The sequence below is a fragment of the Miscanthus floridulus genome, chromosome 18 (assembly GCF_019320115.1).
Source record: "Miscanthus floridulus cultivar M001 chromosome 18, ASM1932011v1, whole genome shotgun sequence".
Taxonomy (NCBI): domain Eukaryota; kingdom Viridiplantae; phylum Streptophyta; class Magnoliopsida; order Poales; family Poaceae; genus Miscanthus; species Miscanthus floridulus.
The window spans coordinates 97545285-97571730 of record NC_089597.1 but is presented as its reverse complement, the minus strand read 5'-3'; the positions used below and the strand labels follow the sequence as shown (position 1 = coordinate 97571730).

The window sequence follows — 26446 nt, the reverse complement described above, 5'->3', positions numbered from 1 at the left end:
GCTTTGTTCGCACCTGCTCGGATAAGCTCAAGACGGTGTTGCACAACGGGTACAAGGCGCTCGGGGACTAGCTGTGGGGGTACAACCCCGGATACCCACGGCAGACCACATGGGCTACGCCCCTAGGGGCGGCCTAGCCCACAAGACGAAGCCTTGTGGGGCACGAATCTGCTCGGCGCCTCCCGCAAGACACCGGAAAGATATCCTAAAGATAGTACGAGATCTGCTAGGATATGTATGATCCCAAGATTTCTGTAATCTGTTATTACTTTCCGGTTATCTCTCAGATCTAACAGACTTGTAACCCTGCCCCTCGGATTATATAAGGCGGGCAGGGACCCCCTCCAAACCCACACAATATCATACGATAGCTAATACAAACTAACAGACCATAGGAGTAGGGTATTACGTCATACTGACAGCCTGAACCTGTCTAACTCGTGTGTCTCTGTTGCCTTCTTGTTCTTGATCACATGCTTCTCTGCCGATCAATCTACCTTCGTGGAATACCCCTCGAAGGACTGCCTACGATATTCTGTCGACACCTCCCTAGCGTAAGAAGACCATGAAAATATCAACATTAAATAGCAACAATTTTTTACTGATATCGTAATATAAACAAAGGAATAAGCTCACTTTATATTCATTGATAGTATCACTACGTGTTATATCTTCATCTAGTAGTGCAGTAACCCTTGAAGGATCGTGACTTGATGTTGCAACGACACGAAGGGCGCGGTGTAGTGCTCATGGTCACGGTTCACGACTGAATGCTGCTCGGTGGTGGGCCTGATGGATAGTGTAGTCAAAAGCCAATAAGCAAACTAGAAAAGAAAATTTGGTAATTGCTAGTTAGTATCTCATTAAACATAGCGTTACCAATTATTCTTTGAATTCTGAGTTTGTTAAGAACTCATGTTGGATTGGGTAGTTCCACTTCACATTCCTCTAACATTGTATAACCATGCTTCCTCATAATTCTGGTAGGATATAGGTTATCAATTACGGTAATGCTCCACCGCGGATGTCCGTCCCACGTCTGTCTGTCCGGACGCACCAGCTGAACCTACGGACCGGCTCACAGGCCTGCTCCCCTCGTCACAGCATACACGGTTTATCAAAAAAAGAGAGATTTTTCCCATTCGCATCTGCCGTGGCGTTTCCCATCCCCACACCATGGTCGCCTCGGCTCCAGCTCCTGCTTTGCCATCCCACACCAGCTGCTCCTACTCCTCTTCCGCGTGCTCGCCTCGCCACTCCTAGCGCTGCTCCTGCTCCGCGCGCCCGCCCTGTTGCTCCTGTCGCTGTTCCACATGCCCACCCCGGTGCTCCTGCTGTTGCTCCTTCTCCGCTGCCTGCCCCACCCGACGACGTCGACAGGCGCCGCCAGCGCAAGGAGAAGTGTCAGGCCCTAGTGCGGAAGCCCTCCGACCTCGCCTCCTACTACGGCTGCGCCCCGATGCAGACGGCGGAGGAGGTCGCACTGGGATACCATGCATGTTGCAAGTGTATAATTCAAATATTTCAAATCTTTTAGAGATATGTTGCAAGTGTTTTATACGGATGTTCCAAAAGTAGATTGGGATGTTGCAGATGTTGCAATGGTTGTACACGTATGTTGCAAGCGTCTATCCCCAATGTTTAATCTGTTTTTCTAACGTATGTTGCAAGTGTGTTTATTTACATGTTGCATATGTTGCACACATATGTTGCGAGTGTTTTATCTGGATGTTACGTATGTTTGCAATGGCTTTTCAAGTGTTCTTTTGCAAGTGTTTCAGACGCATATGTTCAAATGTTTCATCTGTCTTCTTTGTATGTTGCAAATGTTGCATCTGGATGTTCCAAAAGTAGATCGGGATGTTGGACATGTTGCAATGGTGTTTCAAGTGTATGCCCCAAATGTTTCATCTAGTTTTAGACATATGTTACAAATGTTTCATCTGGTATTGCACATGTTGTAGTGGGACCCACCTACAGCAACCACATGCTTGCAACAGCTGGCTCCCGTGCATGCGTGTGGGAGCGGAGGGGGCGCGAGCGGCAGATCGACATGAGTGCATGCATGGGAAATGAAGCGGCGTGGGCCCCCATGTGAAGCACGGTAGGCGGGTGGGCGGGCACATTACACGGGGGTGCAGCAGGGTGCGAGCGTCCGGACTCTAACAACTCCATATTAATTAAGAAGGTACCCAACTACTCCTTTTGTGTTTTGTCCCAAATTAAATTAATTTTTCGAGTCGTCGTACGTCAAACTATTTTAAGTTTGATCAACTTTATAAAAAAGAGCGTCGATATTTATGACACCAAGTTTGTACTACTAGAAAATATTTTTTCATATTGATATGATAGATGTTATATGTAAACAATTTTTTCTATAAAGTTCGTCAAATTTACGATAATTTGAACAATTGAGCTTAGTTGGGCATAACAAGGATAACACCTTTTATTACCAAATGTTTTTTTTTATCTATGATGATAACTTTTTATTACCAATGTGGGTGCTTCTTGTGTGTTGCTACAAAAGAAGTGATTCACATAAGATTGGAGAAACATGACCGTTCTTTCAGGCATTGGGTATGTCCTTATGTTTCTTTCAGGCATTGGGTATGTCCTTATGTGGTGGCGATCGCCTGAACTCTAAAAGCGTCAATTGAGATCTATTTTAACTCGAAAATTTCTACATTAAGTATTTTATTTTGGTTTTTGCTAGTATCTATATCTATATATAAGAACTTTAAATTTGTCTGCAATCACTGTTCATCCGACGCTCCCCAAGACTCAGATCACTGCAGATCAGCAGTACCGGGTGCCAGATCCACGATAAACAGTGCTCAACCCGATAAGAGACAGTATCACCCGATAAAGAACAGTACCAACCCGATACAGAATAGTACAAACCCGATACAGAACAGTACGCGTCCGTTATGAAACAGTACACACCCGTTACATCTTTTCCCCCCTTTTTCCGCCCTCCTTCCCACGCCAGTAAGAACTTTAAATTTGTCAGTGATTTACTGTTCATCCGATGCTCCTAGACTCAGATCACTGTAGATAAGAAGCACCGGGTTCCAGCTCCGCGATGAACAGTGCCAATAAGGAACAGTACCACCCGATAAAAGAACAGTACCAACCCAATACAGAACAGTATAAACCGGTACGAAACAGTTCACACCCGTTATGGAACAGTACACACCCGTTATATTTTTCCTCTTTTTTTTTCCGCCCTCCTTCCCACGCGTGGGGGCTCACGCTAGTTATATATGAATTCTCAACGCAAAGCAGCCCGGGAGTCTTGCTGCTGCTGTTCTTTTAAGAAGTGTCTGACTCTGAACGTCGTTTGATTATCATACTCGACTAAAGTTTTTATTGTATTTTTTTCATTTTTATCATAGTGTTATGGTGAAGCACTAAGGCGCCAATACTAGGAGTACAACATGTACATGACGATCACGTACCACGTCGTGATGCCTTTCTCCTTTCATGCTCCCCACTACGCACCACCACCGTCCATGTAAATTGTCAAACCGCCATTTGTTTTAAGCAGCCCGCGCGCACGATCAGTTTTTCGTCAGCTCATGCACCAATCCGCCAATACAAGTCCATACATGTCGTTGTGGTACACGGCGATGCAGTCCCGTGAGGGGGATGAAGCAGCCACAGCGGCGGCGGCGGAGCCCTACGCCATGAGCGAAGCGCGACCAGTGGCGGAGGAGACGCCACAGGAAGGAGCAGAAGGCTCCGCGCCGGCGGACCGCGGCGGCAAGAGCCCGAGCCCGGCCCCGCCAGCGTCGCCATCCACGGTGAAGGAACATCAGATCCCCGTGGACCCCGCGTCGCTGCGCCGCCTGGGCATGGTGGCCGATGAGGACTCGCCGCTCTCAGCGCCCTCCGTGCTCACGGAGGTGGTGGTGCAGTCGTCCCCGATCCTGCCGCCTCTCCGTCGGCCCACGTTCGTCGGCGCCAGCCTGCCGTGCTCGGCGGCCTCCTCCCCGGTGCACGCCGGCGCTCGTCCAGGTGCTGGTGGCGGCAAGTGGGAGCAGCAGCCTGCCACCCACAGCCCGACCTCCGCGTCCGCGCTACGCTCCCTCGCCCGCCAGCACTCGGCCGCGCTCGCCCGGCTCGTCGCCGCGCCCGCGCCGTCCACGCTGTCGAGGTCCGCGTCCCGCGCCGAGGGCAGGACCATGGCGCCGCACGACGACGAGGAGGAGCCGGAGCCGGTCCAGCCCAAGACGCTCGCCGCCGCGGAGGACGGCTTCACGTGCGGCGCTCTGTGCATGCTCTTCCCGGGCTTCTCCAAGAGGAAGCCCGCGGCCGCCTTCGCCGCCGGCACCACAACCGCGGGCACGGCCGTGTCGTCGAGCATGCAGAGGCGGCAGCAGTCGGGCTTGAGGCCTCGCTGCAGCAGCGCGTCGCGGGTGGCGTCGCTGGAGAGGTTCGAGTGCGGGTCGTGGAGCCCTCCTCCTCCTCCTCCGCCACCGCCGCCCGTGGACGCCGTCGACTGCCACGCGACGGAGGTGGCCAAGACCAGCTGCGCGGACGACGACGCGGAGGCGCCGGTCAAGATGGCGTTCGTGTTCGACGGCGAACCGCCCGCGGCGACGAGGGGAATCCTGAAGAACTCGGCGTCGTCGCGGCTCATCGACTCGGCCAGGCCGTCGACGTCGTCGCAGAGGCACGTGAGGTTCTCGACGGCGGTGGTGGCGGATGCGGCGGCGTCGTGCCCATCGTCGCCGTGCATGACGCCGCGTCTGGCGATGGCCAGGGCGGAGTTCCACGCGTTCTTGGAGGCGCAGAGCGCGTAGTTCCCTGCTTGGGTTGAGCCTTAATCTAATATATACTATTTTTCTTAGCGCGGAGACTTGAAATGTGAGGAATTCATATATGTATAGTGTACAAAGAATGAACTGCCAACGTTGAGGACGAACCAATTGAAACTGAGGACATTACAGTACACAGATTGAAAAGTGAAAACAGACTGAAACTCTTACGAGAGGAGAGGGGTGAATAAGAGCCTCAATGTTTCTCAAGAGTCGAGGCCTGTCTCCGATGACCGTCGCCAACAACCGTGACCCAAAATACAATACTAGCATGTTTCGTTGCTTGCATCTAGTTAGCCTGGTGGAGCTGAGATGATGTTTGGTTGCTTGCACGAGGGTCGAGCTAAGATGATGTTTGGTTGCTTGCACGAGAAATTAGGCAAGTAAACACAATCACGGTAGTATTTGTTATATGCAACCATTTTTATTGCTCTTAACTTATCTTACTCATGCTTAATATTGTTTGAAGTACATTAATATCACTTAAAATATGCTAGTAATGTCCTTACCTAGTAACTGTTCGCATCTGGCGAGCCAGGCTTTGATGAAACACCTAAAATCCCTGTGTCTCGAGAGCTAGGCTAAGAGAGTTTTTTGCGTGAACAGAACTAGGCCCGTGGAGCCATACAACCAACTAATCATCTGACTTGAATCCCGTGAGCCTAGCTCGCATATATGCAACCAACCAATCGTACCCTGCATAGTTTTCATCATACCGAGACTTGATCGGGTGCTTCAGACTATTCTAGAGGATGTTGTAGACAATAATGTCTAATTTGCTAGCATTTATTTGTTCTTATAAAACTAACAAGTTGCTACGATACAATGAACGGAAGGTATATTTCGTGTTTTCAAGGATGACCATTGCTACGATAGATCTATAGAAGGCAAATACCAATAGATGGGTTCTTTTATGCCATGTTGGTCCAAGCATGGTCCAAGATACATATGGTGACATGTAGCCAATCATGCTAAGATCCTAGGCACAACATAGCGCTTGCGTTTGTTCCACGCTGGCACGATCCAAAATTTATCGCGTTGTGCCATTGAAATAGAGGAGCTGAACTTATATAGAGGATGGAGGGCCTGCTAGCCGTCGGAATAAGCCGCTTACCTCCACTGCCTTTATCGGGACATATGTTGCTGCTGATATGCTTTTTCTCCATTTGCTAGCAGGGAATATATAAAATATTTCCCACTAGATGATATGCTGGAGTGCCATAGTCACCGCATCACATGATGCAGTACGGAGACTTCGCCAACTTGTCACAAACTCAAGTTTGACCCCACCAAACGATACGCTCAGGAGTCACAAAGTAAGGCCTTGTTTAGTTCCAAAAAAATTCTCAAAAAATGTTACAGTAGCCATTACATCGAATCTTGCGATACGTGCATGGAGCATTAAATGTAGACGAAAAAAAACTAATTACACAGTTTGGTTGAAAATCGTGAGACGAACGTTTTGAACCTAATTAGTCCATTATTGAACACTAATTGCCAAATAAAAATGAAAGTGCTACAGTAGCCAAATTCCCAAAATTCGTGAACTAAACACAACCTAACCATCGGATCCTACGGTACACTGTAGTAATCTAGCCAACTTTTCACTAAATCAAGTTGGGCTTCACCAAATGATCCGCCGAGGTGTCACCATCGGATCATACAACACACAACTTTGGGTTTGTTGCGGCTAAGGACTTGGCCTCACTGAATGATCAACCAAGTTCCACATAGACACACCGGATTATACGGCAACCACTCATTTTTTTTTCGAATTACACAGTATAGACACAGACGCTCACAACGTACGCACATTCATCCATGTGAACGTACGCACGTAAACCATACCTCTATGAGCACCTCCGTAAAACTGCGCCGGCAGATTTCGAGATTGACGAAGTCACCACAGGCGCCTCGTTGTCGACGGGAATATCGTCTACCACTAAAAGCACAATGTCGTTAAATCCTAGAATAAATCCAGAAAAATACGAACACCCGTGCCAAGTCGAGGACTTGAACCTAGGTGAATAGATTCTACCACAAGGAACCTAACCCACTAAACTAGGCTCAGTTCGCGTGGGTACAGTGCCACTAGACGATTTACCATGTATCACCCCTATTGCTTTCATAGCCCATTCCAAATTCGATCTTGTTTAAATTCAAATAATATTATTTTATTACGAACACATTGAAACTAAGGGTGTATTTGGTGGAGCTTCTACTCTACCTTCGTAAAACTGTTTTTAAGTCTGAATAAAACAGCTTCTTCTTAAAAGTTGTTTTTCAGCTCCTCTCACATGCACATATCTCTAGATGAAGCTAAAAATACTAGCTTCTCCTACCTTTCTCTATGCTATCTCCTCGAAGAAATTGTTTTACCAAACATTTATGAAAATAGTTTTAGCTTTACTGGTGAAGCTATTTTATGGACCTGAAGCTTAAAAATAATTGATTCACTGTTGAAGCTGAGTAGTACCAAACAGTCCCTTAAGTGTAGTTTAGATGATTATATATATTTTTGGTACAACTTATCTACTTGGATTTATGGTATTGACTTAGCATATATGTTCATTTGGGGAAAAAACTATAAATAGAAAATACTGTTGAAAAATAGCGCGCACTGTAGCACCGATGTGGCTGGTCTGCTTTCACACGAAACTCCCACCACCACCAACCCGCAGCCGATAGATGCCCGCCCAATCTAGCTGTCCTGTCTCGTCACTTCCTTCTCCCTCCAGCTCCAGCAGGCCGCCTCCGCGCACCCGCACAGCGACGGTCAGCATGGTGGCAGCGTCCGTGGCCGAGCGGGCCTACGAGGTGGCGACGCGGTCTGCGCTGGTGGCACTGGAGCGCAACCTCATCCCGGACGCGGTGACCCGGCGCCTGACGCGGCTCCTGCTCGCGCAGCGCCTCCGCCAGGGCTACCTCCCCTCCGCGCCGCTCCAGCTGCAGCAGCTCCTCCAGTTTGTCCGCTGTAAGTACCGAGTACAGCTCCTCCAGTTTGTCCATTGCAAGTCCCGACTACCGGGTACAGTCTTCCAACTGCCAACGGCCCGCTGTAGGTATCGACTACCGAGTACATCGGCGCCGCCGTACCGAGTGTTCCGCCACCCCAACCGCCGCGCGGCGGTTTCAGTTAAAGGTCGGATAAGGCATTCGTGGATCGTGGTCGTGGGGGTGTAAGTGGGAAATATTCAACGGGGATATATGGGGTGTTAGGTTGACCGCCGTCCAAAAAAAAAGACTACATATCACATTTTTTTCGATGAGTTAAACAATATCAAATTTTGACTAAATATATAAAAATTACTAATATTTGTGATACAAGAAAAGCATCATTAGATTAATCACATCATATATTTTCATAGTAAACTTATTTTGGAGATACAAATGTTGATATTATTGTTTATAAACTTAATCAAAACCAAGATTGGTTAACTCAAAATACGAGATGGAGATTTATTTTTAAAGAAAAGACAGGAGCTCTGCCACTCAAATAAGTATAGAAAAGAATGTTTTATGTACACATGGCGCCCACTGGGCCAATCATGCCGATCGTAGGACCAAATTTGAAACACCCCTCCCACCGGTCAGTGTGTTCACCCTCAAAGGAAAATGTCCTACGCCTTTGCACTATGTCTTCTTTGGCCAAGGAGGCAACCTGCTATGCCGTCTTGAACTAGTTCTAAAAAATCCTCCTATTCCTCTTCTTCCACAAGTTCCACACAATATAGATCAGTATTCCGTTGAAACGCCTGCGGCCCTGTTTTGGAATCTTGCTTGCTGCATCTTCCCAGCAGTCGGCAATGCATTCAGGGTCCTGTTGCGACAGCTGCACCATGAGATTTTCCCAAGATAACACTTGGCCTCAAACAGCCTTTGCAAAAGGCATAGCAAAGAGATGAAGCCTTGTCTCCAAAGGTCCATTTTTACACAAAACACAATGTTCCTGATGAGGCCACCCCTCTTTTGTAGACTAGTAATTTGTGCACACCCATGCACGCGTGATAACTTTGTGGTTTTATTTGTCAAATGAAATGACCTTGACAAAGAATGAATAACACTCAAAGACCCAATATTTAGTAACGGCGCATTATATTGATATAATAAGTTGACATGAACATAACATATTACAGGAGACACATGTTCTCAATATGTCAACATAGATAAGCCATTGTTCTTGATGAGGTAGCCCTTGGACTCAAAAATATGAATGGGCAACTTCATTCCACAACCTGCCCATTTAGATGAAAGCATATTCCCAGCTTCACTCAGAAACAGAAAAAGAGAGTACAGTACTCTATACATGAATAGCTATGATGGTTAGGATGGTCAACACTGTAGAGAAATCCAGCTCTGTCAAGCGCTTGCTCAGAATTGACAGATCATACACAAGATCGCTGTAATATTGAAAAACAGGATGCACTAATCAATTATGAGAATTTATTTGATGTGGCTTTACAGAAACATATTAGTAATGTGCAAAAATGTTTAACAGTATTGGAATGCTGAAAAGAATCTCAAAGTTGTTAACACTGATTTACCTTTAAATGATGAAAAGAAGGCAAGGTAAAATAAATTTTTACGTTGACAATGTGGTAAAGCTAAGACAACCAAGTAGCAGCTGAGACATAGTAATTCCTATAAAAAATAGCACATGCCTTGCAAAGAGGAAGCGATGAATCAAATAGCAGTATGCCATTTTTTTTCACAAAGATTTCTCCAACAGAAAGCTAACGTGGAAGCACCAAAAGAGCAGTTACTTACATTTTTCATATATCGCAGGGGATTAAAGAATACCTTTCACTGCAAAAAAAATGGAACTTGTCGATTCATGCAGCAAATGAATATTGTTGTTTCAAAAGGTCAGTATCTAAGCAAAACAAGGACTGCTATGTTATGAGACTGGTAGGGAATGCCAGGAATACATTGTTCTCTCGCACTAACAAATACCAAACTGAACCCTATTAAACCTCATTATATTAGAGTCCAAGTGCCATAAGCTGCAGCCTGTGAGGAAATTAAATAAGATAAGGCTTCCGGGCAGAAAAAAACACTGATTATTTTCTGCCATAGTGATGGGTCAAGCAACAACAACAACAACAAAGCCTTTAAGTCCCAAACAAATTGGGGTAGGCTAGAGTTGAAACCCAACAGAAACAATCAAGGTTCAGGCACGTGAATAGCTGTCTTCCAAGCACTCCTATCTAAGGCTAAGTCTTTGGGTATATTCCATCCTTTCAAGTCTCCTTTTATTGCCTCTACCCAAGTCAACTTCGGTCTTCCTCTGCCTCTCTTCACGTTACTATCCTGACTTAGGATTCCCCTACGCACCGGTGCATCTGGAGGTCTCCGTTGCACATGTCCAAACCATCTCAACCGGTGTTGAACAAGCTTTTCTTCAATTGGCGCTACCCCTAATCTCTCACGTATATCATCGTTCCGAACTCGATCCCTTCTTGTATGCCCGCAAATCCAACGCAACATACGCATTTCCGCGACACTTAGCTGTTGAATATGTCGTCTTTTCGTAGGCCAACATTCTGCACCATACAACATAGCAGGTCTAATCGCCGTCCTATAAAGGTACCCTTTTGTCACATAGGACACCAGACGCTTGCCGCCACTTTATCCACCCTGCTTTGATTCTATGGCTAACATCTTCATCAATATCCCCGTCCCTCTGTAGCATTGATCCTAAATATCGAAAGGTATCCATCCTAGGTATCCTAAATATTGATGGGTCAAGCACTGATTATTTTCTGAACCCACACCAAGGACCCAAGCACTGATTATTTTCTGAACCCACACCAAGGACCCATCACTATGGCAGGGAAAAACACAAGAGATGTCTTCAGATAGAGTACCTGTTTGTGTGAATATACTTAAAATGGGACATTAAAAGTCCTACATTACACTCCTGGCAAGTTTAAATACTCAACCAAGTTTAGAGCTCAGAAAACTAATTTAATTAGAGTAAAAGATAAGTGACAGGAAGTTCCAACAAATCCCTATCAAACTCTATGTTTCATTTTCTCTGCATGATTATGGGAGCTGACTGCTGATAGGGCTCAGTCACACCAGTCACCAGGGATCACTCACACTGAATCCCTGAAGACTAAAGTAATTTGGAACTTTAATCCACTGTGGCACCATGACAAAGAGAGAGGAACGTGTACTACGTACATTGGTTTGGGGAACGATTGAATTAAGTACCATGAGTAAGAGAGAGGAATGTGTACATTGGTTTGGGAAACAATTGAATTAAGCAGAGGAATGTCCCTCAAGAAACCTATAAACTGAGTAGAAATCTAGAGGACTGCACTAACCACCAGCGCTAGTAGTGAGAAGCCTGACCATGGATCTCTATGGACTAAAACATCTATTTCCCTATCACCTCTAATGCTCTGCAGGTAGATTAAAGAACAATATTTTTTTTCCTCGAAAAAATATGCAAAAAACACCAAATTGACAGTGCGCAAGCATTTTGTGAGGGTCACTTAACCATATTGCAGAACTAAAAAAAGCTCTTGCTTCCTATAATCATAGTCATGTGTATTTTTTTTTCTGATAACCTCAAGATCCATACCTCCAGTTCAATAAAGAGGAAGGAAATCCCTCTTGTTATTCGTGGTAGCTTTTGACCTGATGATAGCCAACACTTTCTTTAGAAAGAGAGAATCTCATCTAGTGACCTTCAGTAGCGGACAACACTCTAGTCAGATTAACTTTGTCCTCACAAGAAGAAAGGACAAACGAGCATGCTTGGGTTGCAAGGTGATACCAGGGGAGTGTTGTTTCTCAACATAAGCTTTTGGTGGTAGACTTTCGTTTTCAGGTGCGTGCCCGTAGAGATAAACAAGCTAAGATTGAAAGAATAAAGTGATGAAAACTGAAAGGGGAGACGTCAGAGGTATTCAGGGAAATGGTTATCAAAGAGGGCTCTTGGAAGGAAGAAGAAGACATAAACAACATGAGGGAGAAGATGGCAACCAGCATTCGGAAGGTGACCTCAGAGGTGTGTGGAGTAACCAAAGGAAGTGAAGACGAGGCTAAAGATACTTGGTGGTGGAACGAGGAAGTCCAAAGGGCTATTGAGGAGAAGAAAGAATGCTATAGACGCTTGTACCATGACAGGAGTGTGGGCAACATAGAGAAGTACAAGGTGGCAAAGAAGACTGCAAAGCGAGCTGTAAGTGTGGCAAAGGGTAGAGCGTACGAGGATCTTTACCAACATTTGAGTACGAAGGAAGGAGAGAATGACATTTATAGGATGGCTAGGGTTCGTGAGAGAAAGACAAGGGACTTCAACCTTCCCTTCAACCAAGTTAAGTGCATTAAGGATGAAATGGAGCATCTCCTGGTGAAGGAGGATGAGATTCGACATCGATGGCAAGAGTATTTTGATAAATTGTTCAATGGTGAGAATACGGACACAACCTTTCAGTTGGATGACTCTTTTGATGACACCAATATGCGTTTTGTGCGGAGAATCTAAGAATCTGAGGTCAGAGAGGCGTTGAAAAGGATGAAAGGAGGTAAAGCGATGGGACCGGATGGTATCCCAATCGAGGTGTGGAGATGCCTCGTGGACATAGCTATAGTATGGCTAACCAAGTTGTTCAACCATATTTTTCGATCAAACAAGATGCCTGATGAGTGGAGGTGAAGTACATTGGTACCGATCTACAAGAATAAAGGGGATATTCAAAGTTGTACTAATTACTGGAGAATTAAGTTGATGAGCCATACTATGAAGCTATGGGAGAGAGTTATCGAGCATCGTTTGAGAGCAATAACGCAGGTCTCTATGAACCAATTTGGTTTCATGCCCGGAAGGTCAACTATGGAAGCCATTTTCTTAATAAGACAAGTGATGAAGCGGTATAGGAAGAAGAAGGACCTACACATGATTTTTATTGACTTGGAGAAGGCTTATGATAGAATACTAAGCAATATTATGTGGTGGGCTTTGGACAAACATAAAGTTCCAATGAAGTACGTCGGGCTCATTAAGAACATGTACAACAATGTTGTGACTAGAGTTCGAACAAGTGATGGAGACACGAATGACTTCCCGATTAGGATAGGACTACATCAAGGGTCAGCTTTGAGCCCTTATTTGTTTGCCTTAGTGATGGATGAGGTCACAAGGGACATACAAGGGGACATCCCTTGGTGTATGCTTTTTACGGATGATGTAGTGCTAGTTGATGAAAGTCGAACAGGAGTGAATCAGAAACTAGAGTTATGACAGGAGACTTTGGAGTCCAAATGTTTTAGACTCAGTAGAACTAAAACTGAGTATATGAGATGTGACTTCGGCACTACTACTCGGGAGAAGGAAGATATTAGTTTGGAAGGTCAAGTAGTGCCTAGGAAGGATACCTTTCGATATTTAGGATCAGTGCTACAGAGAGACGGGGGATATTGATGAAGATATTAGCCATAGAATCAAAGCAGGGTGGATGAAGTGGCGCCAAGCATCTGATGTTCTATGTGACAAAAGGGTACCAAAGAAGCTAAAAGGCAAGTTTTATAGGACAACGATTAGACCTGCTATGTTGTATGGTGCAGAATGTTGGCCTACGAAAAGACGACATGTTCAACAGATAAGTGCCGCGGAAATGTGTATGTTGCGTTGAATTTACGGTCATACAAGAAGGGATCGAGTTTGGAACGATGATATACGTGATAGATTATGGGTAGCACCAATTGAAGAAAAACTTGTCCAACACCGGTTGAGATGGTTTGGATATATCCAACGGAGACCTCTAGAGGCACCGGTGTATAGTGGAATCCTAAGCCAGGATAGTAACGTGAAGAGAGGCAGAGGAAGACCGAAGTTGACTTGGGTAGAGGCAATAAAAGAAGACTTGAAATGATGGAATATACCTAAAGACTTAGCCTTAGATAGGAGTGCTTAAAAGACACGTGTCTGAATCTTGATTGCTTCTGCTGGGTTTCAACTCTAGCCTACCCCAACTTGTTTGGAACTTAAAGGCTTTGTTGTTGTTGTTGTTGTATTAGCCCCAAGCTTACAAAATTAAAACAAAAAGCAAAAAAAGGTAACATTAGTTAAACACATATGAATGGAGTAAAAAAATCACCAAACTGATCAAGCATTTATCTGGTCTCCCAGTGACCATAAGCTAGGATACACAGGATATGGAAAAGGAAAGAAAACAAAAGTCAAAACAAATATTTTAAGTCGTTGCATATCCTAAATTTCCGCATAAGGTAGGACAAAAGCAAATAGCACCTTCTGATTTATCATGCATCATCAGTGCGTACTTGCAACCAAGAAGAAACTAAAACGGGTTGGTTTCCTGAACTCTGAATCTCTGAATTTTCGTTTTCATTAGGAATATGAGATTGCTTCCTCTGTGACCAATTACCTGCTCACTAGTAATGTGACAACAGTTGAAGAGAAATGGGAAACAAAATAACTGGTCATCCTTTGAACACTAAGGTCAACTGTAATTATATCTGAAAGTAGAGGGAGAGAGATTATTGTGAGACGGATGTCAGGATATAATGCACGAAAAATAACAACGTATAATATGGAATCACTCTGCACTACAACATAGATCAGTCAGATTACATTGAAGAAAAGAGAGAATCTCCATTTTATTATTCCAATTTGCTAACAACATGCCTCAACTAAAATGCATGGCACATTGAGTTGTCGCAGGATAGGTTGACTATTTGGAAACAATTTCAGAGAGAAGATGAGAAAATAAATTTGCAAAAGAATTACAAAGTGCCACAGTATAAGACAGGGTACCGCATCCGTTATACAGAGCTGCACAGACACAATGCTCTGATTTGAACTTCAGTATTCCAATCATCAAAACGAAGACAAGGCAGTGCTGTTTTCTTCTAACCACCCTGGATGGTGAATTATATCAATCATCAAAACGAAGACATGCACATCCATGCGACAGTAAAAGAAGTCATTCAGTGTTAAATGGAAGGTACTGTCTGTAAACTGCTGCGTGTGCAATATTATGCAAATGCACATCCAAACCTGTATAGGCACGCAGGAGGCAGGCATGCCACATTTCTAATCCAAGAAGATGCAACCTCCCAGACAGGTCGAAGCCTACATGCCCAAACGACGACCGCGCGTTCTCGAGCAGACTGTGCTCCATCCATGGCGAAGTCGGCCACCGCGTGGCCGCAGACCAGGAGGAGGAGAAGTTCCATGAGAATCCACGGATCCTCAAAGGGCAAACAAAGAGGCAGATCAAGAAGATCACCAGCACGGACCACACGTTTCTTGACATATCCGTGGTTCTGTCTCTTGGTTTGCCCTTTTGAGGATCCGTGGACCCTAGCTTCGACGCTGGGAGCTCTGGCTTCTGGGGCGCGGCGGCTGCTGCTGCGAAGGGCTAGATGGGGCGACGCGGCACAGGGGCTCGGCCGCTCAGCGTGGGGATCAGGCCAAAGGAGGGCCAGGATTCTCGGGATTTGGCGGTTGCCGTCGGAGCAGAGTCCGGCTCGGCGACGGGTGGCAGGAGAAAGGGAGGGGTGAGGCTGACAGGGCGGACCCACCGGTCTGGGACACAGGTGCGTGGGGCCCAGGTCAGCGGGCCAGAGAGTGGAGGGGTTCACTGCACGCCGACGCCCCTGCCCACTGCTTGCCGGCGCCCCAGGGCGCAGCTTGCCATCGCCGGCCGCCCCTGGCCGCTGCACGCCGGCATCTCTTGGCCGCTGCTCCCCGGCGCCTCTCGACGGAGCCCCTAGCTGACTGCAGGAGAACAGCGGTTGGACTGCTGGACCCGGAGGAGCAGGAGAACGGCGCCGCGTCCGTGGATCTGGGGCTCCGGGCGGACGACTGACTGGGAGGGGCGGAGGGGGAAGTCGGGGGACCGGGGAAGGGGCCGGCGACGGGACTACGGGAGCAACCGAGATCATGTGTTGTTGCAACATAGGCCCTCTTTGGGATAGTTTGCCGTTAAGTTGTACCAATCTGGCCAAAGTATCATCAACCCTGCATTACAATCCTCTGAGGCTCCAATGATGACTAACAGATGCCAATATGTATCTGTTTTGTTATCTAATGTTTCAGTAAAGACTAACCTAGCCACCAGAGCGATACCCTGATTGATTACTAGTTTTGTGATGCTATTGATCTCTTAGGAGTTAGGAATCGAATTTCTCATTATTGTGCTGCGTGTTTTCCGTGATGCAGCTCTTGAAGAGATGCCCATTGCCATTGAAACAGACAAAGCTAAAGCCCAACATTATGAGTTGCCAACTGCATTTTTCAAGTTAGTGCTTGGAAGGAATCTCAAATACAGGTTTGTGCGCACTCCTTAGTTTTAGCAAAAGACATTCTGGTCAGATGGTATACTAGGAAGAGGTCTGTTTATATGAGTGGCTGATGGTGCAGTGTGTATACTCCCACTCCTTAGTTTAAGCAAAAGACATATTCTCTTTGGTTAATCCACACGAATACATTGAATCTTCCAGTTCCTGCTACTTCCCTGATGATTCAAGCACCCTAGAAGATGCTGAGGTTGCAATGATGGATCTGTACTGTGAGAGGTCAAAACTACAAGATGGCCAGAGCATCCTAGATGTTGGATGTGGATGGGGATCCCTTTCGCTGTACATTGCAAAGAAATATAGGAACTGCAGTGTAACAGGGATATGCAACTCTACTACACAAAAGGCTTTTATAGAAGAGCAATGTAGGTAAGCGTAATGGTTTCAGTGCTTCGGTGGTACATGGAGTCAGTTGATTATTTTTACATGTAGTGCCAACTTATGTTCCATGTAACCCTTCTAAGTGACCATTGCAGACTATTCCTCTCACTGCAATTTGTTTCATGTTCATCATGTTGTTATATTGCTGTCAATTCTGCAGCTGTTGAAAACTTGCAAATAATGAAGTTCAAATATCATGAACTGTTTAAGGATATAATTGTCAAGACCTATTTCTGTTATTTTAACCATACTATTGACAAAAAATTATCTTTCACATGCATGTAGATTTGCTAGATATGCAGACAGATCTACCACCATTTGGTCTAACTTTGATTTCCCTTCCGGTAATGCTTTGTTATGCCACATTGCCACTTCAATTCTGTTTCAGGGAAAATGAGTTGTCAAATGTTGAGATAATTGTAGCAGACATCAGCAAGTTTGAGATGGAGCGCTCTTTTGACAGGATCATATCTATAGAGATGTTTGAGGTATGATTCAGTTTGGTGTCTTGCTGTGCTTTCAATATTCATCAAGGCAAATGATCGTTTGTCATGGCCCATTATGCAGCACATGAAAAACTACAAGTCACTTCTTAAGAAGATATCCAGGTGGATGAAAGAGGACGGCCTACTATTTGTTCACTTCTTCTGCCACAAAACATTTCCATATCATTTTGAGGTAGATTAATGATCCTGCATTTTCACTGGTCATTTGGTGCATTCCACCACCTAATAAACTGTGTACCTGTATTTGTATTTGGCTGGTGCACAAAGTTGTAGCTAATCTGTCGGATGCACGCAGCATAGTTTTAATTTCAATATCTAAGGCATTCCATGTGAACTTAAGTTCTCAATATCTGATCCATACTGAACGCATTCCATGTAAACTGTCAGACGTGGACTAGGAGCGAGCAACAATTATTTTTTTTTTTTTGCCAGGATTCGAATTCAAAACTTGGCTTTGATACCATATTGAGATGCATGTAACGACCAGTTTAATCCAAAAGCTTAAGCTAATGGGGAGAAGTGAGCAATTCACTTATACTTCAACAATTATGTTAACTTTCATCACCTCACAATTTGACAGGATAAAAATGATGATGATTGGATCACGAGGTATTTCTTCAGTGGAGGAACAATGCCATCTGCAAACCTACTTCTCTACTTTCAGGTAGTGTCCAATCATTCTTTCTTTTTTGAGGAGTGCTCTCATGCATTAAGTATGAATACCGGTTGACCGGCTATCAATCAATACTCTTACAAATGTTTATATTTACTGACTCTGATAACATGTGGTTATTGATATTTTACTGACTATATTACTGCAGGAAGATGTATCTGTGGTCAATCATTGGCTTGTCAGTGGCACGCATTATGCGAGAACTAGGTACTATATACCTCTGTCCAAAAAAAAATGTAAATCTAGATACATTCTTTGTTAATTTGTCCAAACTTTGACTAAACATATATGTAAAAATATTAGTATTTATGGCACCAAACTCATGACAAATCTAATGATACTTATTTAATATTATAAATATTGATAATTTTTATTTATAGTTAGTCAAACTCAAGATAATTTAACTTGGTACTATGTTAGATTTGTATTCTTTTATGGATGGAGGGAGTATATCCTTTCAAGCTTCAAACTATCCTCGCTGTAATAATCCATGCATTCTAAACTGATTTTTTTAGTCAGCAACTCCTGTGACTATTAGTGAGGAAATGCAAAAGTTGCATTTCAAGCTTTATCTTGTAAGTAGAGGATTTATCATTTTTTGCCATTTGCACTGTCGTGTTTTATACTGTAAAGGACAAAATGTCAGGCAACAAGTGCATCGACATCCAGTACAGTGTATTGATTAACTTAAGCACTTGGGGTCATTTTTGTGCAGCGAGGAGTGGCTAAAACGTATGGACAAGAGTATCACTTCAATAAGACCGATCTTCGAGAAAACTTATGGGAAGGAATCAACTACCAAATGGATAGCTTATTGGCGGACGTTCTTCATCTCGGTAGCTGAACTTTTTGGATACAACAATGGAGATGAATGGATGGTTGCACATTACTTGTTCCAAAAGAAGTACAGGTTACTGCTAGCAGTATAGCATAGAACCACTTGGAAGCACCCATTCAAAAGTCAATATGTTTTGAGTAATTTTGTCAAGTACCTCGACGAACAACTTGTATCCCATACCAATAAGATACTTCGTAGTGGTTTCAAAAATAAAATCTGGAATCACGTTGTGAAATTTCATCCTGGGCAGTTCCAGTTCTTAGTTCCATATTTTATGCCTTCAGATGTTTTGTAGAGTTAGGCTAATTCTTGCAAGAAAACAAAGGATGGTTTGGATAATCCAAACTGAGGATTTTTTTTCCTCAAACGTTGTAGGAGAGCTGTGTGTTATTTATTAAGATAAGAAGTACAAAGTGTGCCATAACTGAGGAGTTTTAGCTACTGATAATGGTGTACAGAACAACACTTCACCAAGATACCTGATCTCAGAGAAATCACACTGAAAATTGTAATCGGACCCTCCAAGAAAATGTATTGTAGGCTATAGCTACAAAAACATACAGCATCCCAGAACTGAATTCAGTTGTAACTTCAATTGTTTGAGTACAAGATATAGGCCATTTAGCCTAAACCAGCTCTAACAAATCTAGACTATTAACACAACTTATTCCTACAATACTATCTTCTTTCACTATTGAACTATTGCTCTTTATTTACATCTTAACTCAAAAGGACAGTGATGAATCAAACTATATACAACAAACAAAACAGTCATCTCATGCCTTTGTTAAGATGTCCGTAACTTCCATTGTTGTATTGCCGCATGCAAGGAATGGTTAGGAATTATGGATAATTGTGGAAGCCTCTGATTTGTCACTGGGGATATCTTGTATTTTTCGAGCCAAGCTTTGATTGCCCTGTGCTCATAGGTGTGCCCATCAGCAGCAACGTAAGGATGTTCCATTATCTCCTGCATCAAAATTCTTCCATTTAGCTAGAGTGGCAAACGGGTAAATGGAACTGTTGATGTAAAGTACCTAGCTAATTTTACCTGCAGTATCGGACAGAAGAAGTGGCTTGGTGCAAGGATATTTTCGAGTTTGAGAGAAACAGTAACCCTGCTTAGGATATTTTCGAGCTCTGGAAGCACTTCCGACTCAAGGTTAGGTCTGTCCCTGCATTTTAAGGCTGTACACCACAACCCAAGTTTTGCCAACATCTCGGCCTCAGCAATTGGCCAATCAGGCTGAGACTTGTCGAGGATATCTGATAATATCCCCCTTTTAATTGCCTCTTCTACACTACTTACCAGCCCATGTGGACGCTTGCCAGTTAGTAGTTGAAGAATGATAATACCCAAAGCATAAAGATCTGATTTTGGTCGAATTGTCCCAGTTAATTGGTACTCGGGATCCATGTAATACAGTGTGCCAGCGATGACAGTGTCTCTGTACTCTGTGAACCCTTCTGGCACAAGATCTGATATGAGCTTTGCAAAACCAACATCACCAATTTTGCTTACATAATTCTTGTCCAGCAAGATGTTCCCAGGCTTTAGGTCACGATGGACAATGGGCTCTGGTTTCGTCCCATGCAAGAAAGCAAGCCCACAAGCAACATCAAAGATAATTTGGAATCGAAGAAACCAATGGAGTGGCTGCCCTTTATTGTTGATAAGTAGATCTTCTAAACTCCCATTCTCCATGTATTCATACACAAGGCATCCAATTTCAGGACAAAAACCAAGCAGTAAAACCAAATTGGGATGGTGAAGTTGACTGAGAATCTCCACCTGTCACACAATAGATCAATGTAATGAATCATTTAACCACATGGTATGTTATGTTTATGACATAGTACAGCTGGTACAAAATGTAGCAAGTTTGAAAAAGGCCAAAAAAAACACACATACATGCAACTTGAGGTTTCAAAATTTAGAAAAAAAAAGTAATTGACTATGTCCAATGAGAAAATTAGAAACATATAAATCAGCGTACCTCTCTCAAGAACTCATCAATCTTATTGGTGGAATCTTGTTGAAGAACTTTTACAGCTACTTCAGTGTGGTCAAGGGTACACCTGTATACGTTCCCATAGCCACCCTCACCAATCTTCTTTGCATCAGAAAAGTAATCAGTGGCAAGCTCTATTTCATGTTTCGAGTACTGCCTGCAACTTTTGCCCGTTGATAAAAGGACATCCACAACCTTAGCATTCTCAATAGACACCATGTTAGCTAATATTTCAGCCTGGTGCTTGGAATAGGTCTCGTGTGTAAATGCATTTTTTGCCATCTCAACTGCTCCAATTGCTTCTAAATGTTTGGTTTTCTCATCTGCAACCGTCTGTTTCAACATTTCCTCTCTCTGCAGTGCGTCTTGCACCTTATTCACATCATCACAGCACTCACTAGAAAGTAACTGAATCTGAAACAGTAAAAATTAAATAGGCATATAAGTAAAAATCCTCTGTCGGAGGGGGGAACCAAGGATACTAAATGAAAGACTTAAGTTTGGACTGTACCAGCTAAATCATGAGATCATTATCAACCTTGGATAGTTAAGCGTAAATAAGAATGCCTCATAGTGAATCAACAGACAGATTTTTAAAATAAAACTTTACTTTTAAGGGCCAAGTAGTGTACTATCATGCATCACTGACCTTTTTCTTAGCATGGGCGAGATTTCCACAAGCTCTGTCATACACCATCAAAGTATCCTTCAGCTCCTTCCTCAGTTTTTCTTCTTCATCTATATGTTGGTACTGGAAATGAAGCCAGAAAACAAAGTCAGTGGTACTGAATTTTAGAGTATTTCCAGAAATGAATTGATGTATCTGAAAGTGAGCACTAGCCAGAATGTTCTTAAGGATGGAAAAAAGCTCTGACCTCTTCAACTGAGCTTAAGGCAACATAATGAACTTCCTTCAATTGGCTAATAGCATCAAAATCTTTGTTCCTTTCTCTCCCTGGTGTCCTTCGACCTAAGCTTCCTAAAAAACCTCTTCTATGACTTTCTGAACTTTTAATGGCATTGGAAGAAGTGCTTAGAGAACTGCAGACTTGAGAGAATGAGCCTGAACTAGAATTTCCAGAATATTTTGGTATCTCATCATCAGCCAGATTATTCAAAGCCTGTTTGTCTTGCAACCAGTCCCTCTGTATTTGATCAAATGCTTTATGACTTATTGACTGAATCCGAATAGAAGCGTTCGACTCTGTAAAGAAACATATATTTGGGGAAAAAAGAAACTCAAAACGAATAGTAAACAAAGACAAAAGTATTGAAGGAAAGGAAACTGAGCAATACATACTGCTATTTCGAGCCTGATTTGCAATTTTTATTGTTAATCTGCGCCGGGACACGACAAATATGTTGCAGAAACTTGGCACAGTTTTCAGAACTGTAAAAGGCACATCTTGGAGCCGTAAAATCCTGAAAAGGGAATAATAGCACCATTTGTCAATGATTGGCTAAAAATCGATGGTGACAAAGTTCAGAATATAAACAGACAAACCCATTATTTTAGTTCTTCCTCTTCTTTCAAACTGGGTAACGCCCATTTCCATTTAAAAAAAATAACAACAAATATATTTTAGTTATTAATATGCATTTGAAGTCGATAATGGGTTCAGCCAAGCAACATTGAAATGTTATTCCTAAGTAATATATATTGACACGGCTATACATGCAGAAATGTCACATAGTCATATTGAAAACGCAGAGCACAACATGGCAAGTACAAGGTTTAAACTGGAATTTTAGTTTTTCAGTTTGATAGGAGTTGGTACAGAATCATTAGATGGACAGCTACCAGAAAAAAATAATTAAGGGGTCTAGAAGGCTACCACAAGCAACAAAAGTAGATCCACCAAAAAGATGTGGCAGTTGAGGCACATAATGCACCAAACTATACAACTGAAAAAGGAAAAAAGAAACCAGCTGCTAATCCTGCTTTGCAAATGACATCTTCTAGCTTCACAGAAATATATTTATGAGAACTGATCAAAGCAACCTTTGCACAAAAAAGAATTGTTAGCAAAGGTATGTGAGTTGTGAATTGTGATGTCTGATGTGGGACGCTCAAGAGGGTAGTTTTATGCCTTCCAAGAACAATTCTTTTCCATCTTGCATGTACATCTTTTGAGGTGATCACAAATTTAGAAAAAGAGGATAAGCACTAGGTACTGCTGAGCCTTTTTGTGGCAAAATATCCCAATATGGACACTCTCTATCTTTTTTCCAATGCATTCCTCAAGGTGGTCAACAAGAAATTATCAACCAACTGCTCATTTGGAACAAAAAGCAGAGATCAGTTGTACTAGTCCTGCATAACTTGCACAGATAAGCATCAAATAGGACCATACCTGCTGCCACTCTTGCCAAGGGACAATAGGTTAGTCCTATCATATTTTACTCAAAAACATAAAGGGGCTTAAAAGAGGTTGGTCTTCATAAAAAATAAGATCAATCCAACGTACGTTCATGCACCCAGCTTTCCAAAGACAAATGCTGCGCGCACATCCCACTATCTCAAAAGGTTTGTCTGTTTATATTTTGAGTTTTGTTTTCCTTTTGTTCCCTAGCAGAGTAGCAGTGCTTGTACACATCTCACTATGCCAAATGCGCGCGCGCATCTCACTAAGTCACTATCCCCTTTTTGCTCCCTTGCTTTCCTTTTGTTTTAATTAGGATAGGAAAAAGGCTAAACCGTTGATAGCCCATGATCCATCACATCACTTTTGGGGTTCTCAAAAGCAAAATTCTAGCCTTTGTGCTTGGAGAGATTTGCAAAAAGTGCTAGCCTTTGACAGAAATGACGCTCAATCGTGAGGAAATGTTTGTTCATCTACGACCCTATGTCCCTGTTGCATGCCAAACCGTTAGGCTGACAGAATGAAGCTCATCTCACTATCTCCAAAAAGGGGACACTATCGCCAAAAAAGGGGCACTCCTTTTTGCTCCTTGTGTCCTTTATTTTATTTCATTTCAGCAAAATTTAACAGCAATTCCCTAATAAATAGTAGTAAATCCGAACAACATCGGCATTGATTTGTCAAAAGTGAAAATTCCAACCACCTTCTGTACCAGGAGAAAATGTTAACAGAATTAAATCCTCACCTCCGGAACCAGCTGAGTGTGGCGGATCCGAGCACGAGACTACGGACGCCGGACTCCGCCACGTACTTCACCAGCGCCTCCGCGACGCTATCCCCTTCCAGAACCACCGTCTCCACCTGCGAATTCAGTCGATCAGAAACGACGCAGTACCAGCAAAGCTACGATGCAGAGTGAAACGCGCGGGGTCACTCACGGTTCTGCCGCCGCGGCCGACGAGGCGGCGGAAGGGGAGGAAGACCTCCTGCGCGCGCCCGCGGCAGTCCTGCGCGTACATCTCCACCACCTCCCGCTCCATCTTGTCCACCGGCACCCTCTCCCCCGCTTCGCCACACCAAGAGAAACCGTGGAGGAGCCCAACGTCAGGTCGCTGCCATTTGGAACCCAAAGGACTCGATCGAGGAGGGGGAGGTAGGAGGGAGGGCGGGAAGTGAAGTGATCCTTACATGGAGACGGCACGAAGGAGACGGGCGGGATGACGTGGACGAGCGCGACGCTGCCGCCGGCCGGGACAAGGCTGGCGGCGGCCCACCGCGCGGCTCGGTGGCTGGCGCGGCCGTCCCCGCGCACGGCCACCGCGACCTGGAACTGGAAGCCGCCCCCGCCGTCGCCCGGCGAGGACGACGAACCCTCCATCCCTCCCTGCGGCGCCGGAGGAGGAGGAGAGGAGGTGGCGAAGTCAACTCAGCTGAGCTGGTGCGGTCTGCGGCGGCGGGAGCGGCGGGGAAGCAACGGCCGGGCGGGCGGGTTCCTTCGAGAGCACGGGGCGGTTTAATGATGATGAGCTCGTTCGTTCAATGGATGTTTCGACGGCAGTCATCGCGACCGTGGCGTTCCGATGGTGACGTGGTGGCCGGGCCGTCTTCCGTGGGGCCCCCGGTGGGACCGGGGGAGGATTGCGCGTGGTGGCGAGTTCTTCTCGTGAGTGGGATCCGGATGAAGGGTGGAGCTGCTGCAGCGGAGTGTTTGTTTCGTTTTGGTCGGCAGTTTCGGGATGTTGAGCTTTATCTTGTTGGACGGTGGGGATTGCTGCAGGACAGGATGTTTGAAGATGGTTTGAAGAAATTGTAAGTAAAAAAAAATTCGTGGATCTCGATCTTACTTCTTTCGAGTTTCGACTATCCAGTTTGACCACGAAGTTTGAATCTCTTCCCACTGTATTAAGGGGTTTTAGTTTATCCGATTCGGGTTCCAGTATACTGAAATTCGACTTATGCGGATGCTTATGCTTAAATGTTGGGAGAGAAAAATAATATTCCATGACTGAAAAACAGCTCGATCATGGAATCGGTTTGAGCATGCATGCATGAGCCAAGAAGAGATAAGAAACTATACTCAAAATAATAAACTAGATATAGGCCCTGTTTGGCTGGCTAGAAAAAACGGCTGATGCTGATGCTGATTTGTTGTGAGAGAAAAATTGTTATTTCGCTGAAACGGTACAACTGATAAGTTGAAGCGAACAGGGCGATAAAGGATACGGACCAGATGGTCGCTGAAGGTTGACCTTGATGCCCAAGAGGTCGAGTACATTGTCTCCAACTTACAATTTTCACAACTAGGGGGCACGCACCCCTTATCCTACTGCTCATTTGGCTTTTGTGATTCATGCATATCAACCCACTCTTACCCATAATCCATATGGTCAAGCAAGATTTATTAGCCAATAATGCTCTGTACCGAGCGGTTGTCTGGCCGGACGCAGGCCTTTACTGAACCTATGGACTAGGTCTGACCGGCCCATTATTAAAAAAATATGAACGCTTCCATCGGGACGGAACCGCCTCGCGCCTCGTGCCGGATCCGCTTTGCACCGCGCGCCCATATGCCTCACGCGGGAGCCACCTCGTGCCACGCACCCCGCCCGTGCCTCGCACCGCGCGCCACCGGCGCCTCACGCTGCGCTACCCCGCGCTCGCATCAACGAGCCTTCATTGAGCAGCAGCAAGTAGATGAGCACATATTGTAACAGTATGTTTCATGCATTTCAGATGCATGTATGTTGTATATGTTTCATCTAGATGTTGCAAAAGTAGATCTGTTGTTGCATATGTTGCAATGGCTATACACGTGTATTGAAAGTATATGTTTCAAACGTATGTTGTAAGTGTTTCATATGTGTGTTGCATATGTTGCAGTGGCTATACACGTATGTTTTTTTTAAATCGGCTATACACATATGTTGCAAGTGTGTTTTTCAAATGTTTCAGCTGTTTCATCTGAATGTTGCATGTGTTTTATCTGTATGTTACATATGTTGCAGTGGCTATACATGTATGTTGTAAGTATATGTTCCAAATGTTTCACCTATTCAGACGTATGTTGCAAGTGTTTTATCGAGATGTTACATATGTTGCTGTGGTTATACACATATGTTGCAAACGTATATTTCAATTGATTCACCTGGTTTCATTATGTTGCAACAGGTGGCTGCTCCTCATGCGCTCTGACTCGTGGGTAGGCAAACTCTGCATGCACCCATCTAGCGCTGCGCCACTGCCTATCTCTATCATGCGGGCTAGCTCCAATAGTCGAACGTACACGTAACGAATGGTCAGTGCCCAAATGGTCGAGCACTCTCTGGTCAAAGTGCATGCGCTCATGCAGAGCGTCAGAGCGGGCCAGCACCCAACAAACGCTGAACCAGACGCCCCGCACCACAAGGTTTGGTCCCCACGGTGGAGCATGCTCTCTTGTGCAGGCGCAGCAGCACACGGCGCGCGGGCGTGGGGACATCAGGACGTGGCCCTTAGTTGGCGCACAACCCATTCTGGTAT

General features: G+C 44.5%; 3 protein-coding genes across 3 annotated transcripts; 2 read left to right on the top strand and 1 right to left on the bottom strand.

Moving 5' to 3' along the window:
* Positions 1–3629: 3629 nt before the first annotated feature.
* LOC136524242 (uncharacterized) lies at positions 3630–4805 on the top strand. Its single transcript, XM_066517686.1, has one exon. The coding sequence runs from the start codon at positions 3630–3632 to the stop codon at positions 4803–4805; it is 1176 nt and encodes a 391-aa protein (XP_066373783.1).
* A 2691-nt stretch (positions 4806–7496) lies between these two features.
* On the top strand, positions 7497–18795 carry LOC136519918 ((S)-coclaurine N-methyltransferase-like). The gene is made up of 8 exons (XM_066513303.1): positions 7497–7794; positions 16018–16126; positions 16299–16523; positions 16924–17023; positions 17103–17213; positions 17622–17705; positions 17863–17921; positions 18430–18795. The coding sequence occupies exons 1-8, from the start codon at positions 7509–7511 to the stop codon at positions 18641–18643; spliced, it is 1188 nt and encodes a 395-aa protein (XP_066369400.1). The 5' UTR covers positions 7497–7508; the 3' UTR covers positions 18644–18795.
* Positions 18796–19096: 301 nt separating this feature from the next.
* LOC136519917 (U-box domain-containing protein 34-like) lies at positions 19097–24652 on the bottom strand. The gene is made up of 9 exons (XM_066513302.1): positions 24116–24652; positions 23866–23993; positions 23673–23788; positions 21865–21986; positions 21440–21768; positions 21214–21315; positions 20550–20978; positions 19604–20344; positions 19097–19522 (listed from the first exon to the last, which is right to left on the bottom strand). Exons 1-9 carry the CDS (start codon positions 24303–24305, stop codon positions 19340–19342), a joined length of 2340 nt encoding a protein of 779 aa, XP_066369399.1. The 5' UTR covers positions 24306–24652; the 3' UTR covers positions 19097–19339.
* Between the last annotated feature and the right edge of the window lie 1794 nt (positions 24653–26446).

Excerpts from the sequence above, each read along its gene's own strand:
- LOC136519917 (XM_066513302.1), bottom strand. The coding sequence starts at position 24,305 with ATGGAGGGTTCGTCGTCCTCGCCGGGCGACGGCGGGGGCGGCTTCCAG. Across the intron at positions 23,789-23,865 it reads TCGGCCGCGGCGGCAGAACC|GTGGAGACGGTGGTTCTGGA; the intron begins GTGAGTGACCCC and ends CTGAATTCGCAG. Across the intron at positions 20,979-21,213 it reads TCGCCCATGCTAAGAAAAAG|ATTCAGTTACTTTCTAGTGA; the intron begins GTCAGTGATGCA and ends TTACTGTTTCAG.
- LOC136519918 (XM_066513303.1), top strand. The coding sequence starts at position 7,509 with ATGCCCGCCCAATCTAGCTGTCCTGTCTCGTCACTTCCTTCTCCCTCC. Across the intron at positions 7,795-16,017 it reads GCTCCTCCAGTTTGTCCGCT|CTCTTGAAGAGATGCCCATT; the intron begins GTAAGTACCGAG and ends TCCGTGATGCAG. Across the intron at positions 17,922-18,429 it reads ACGCATTATGCGAGAACTAG|CGAGGAGTGGCTAAAACGTA; the intron begins GTACTATATACC and ends ATTTTTGTGCAG.
- LOC136524242 (XM_066517686.1), top strand. The coding sequence starts at position 3,630 with ATGCAGTCCCGTGAGGGGGATGAAGCAGCCACAGCGGCGGCGGCGGAG.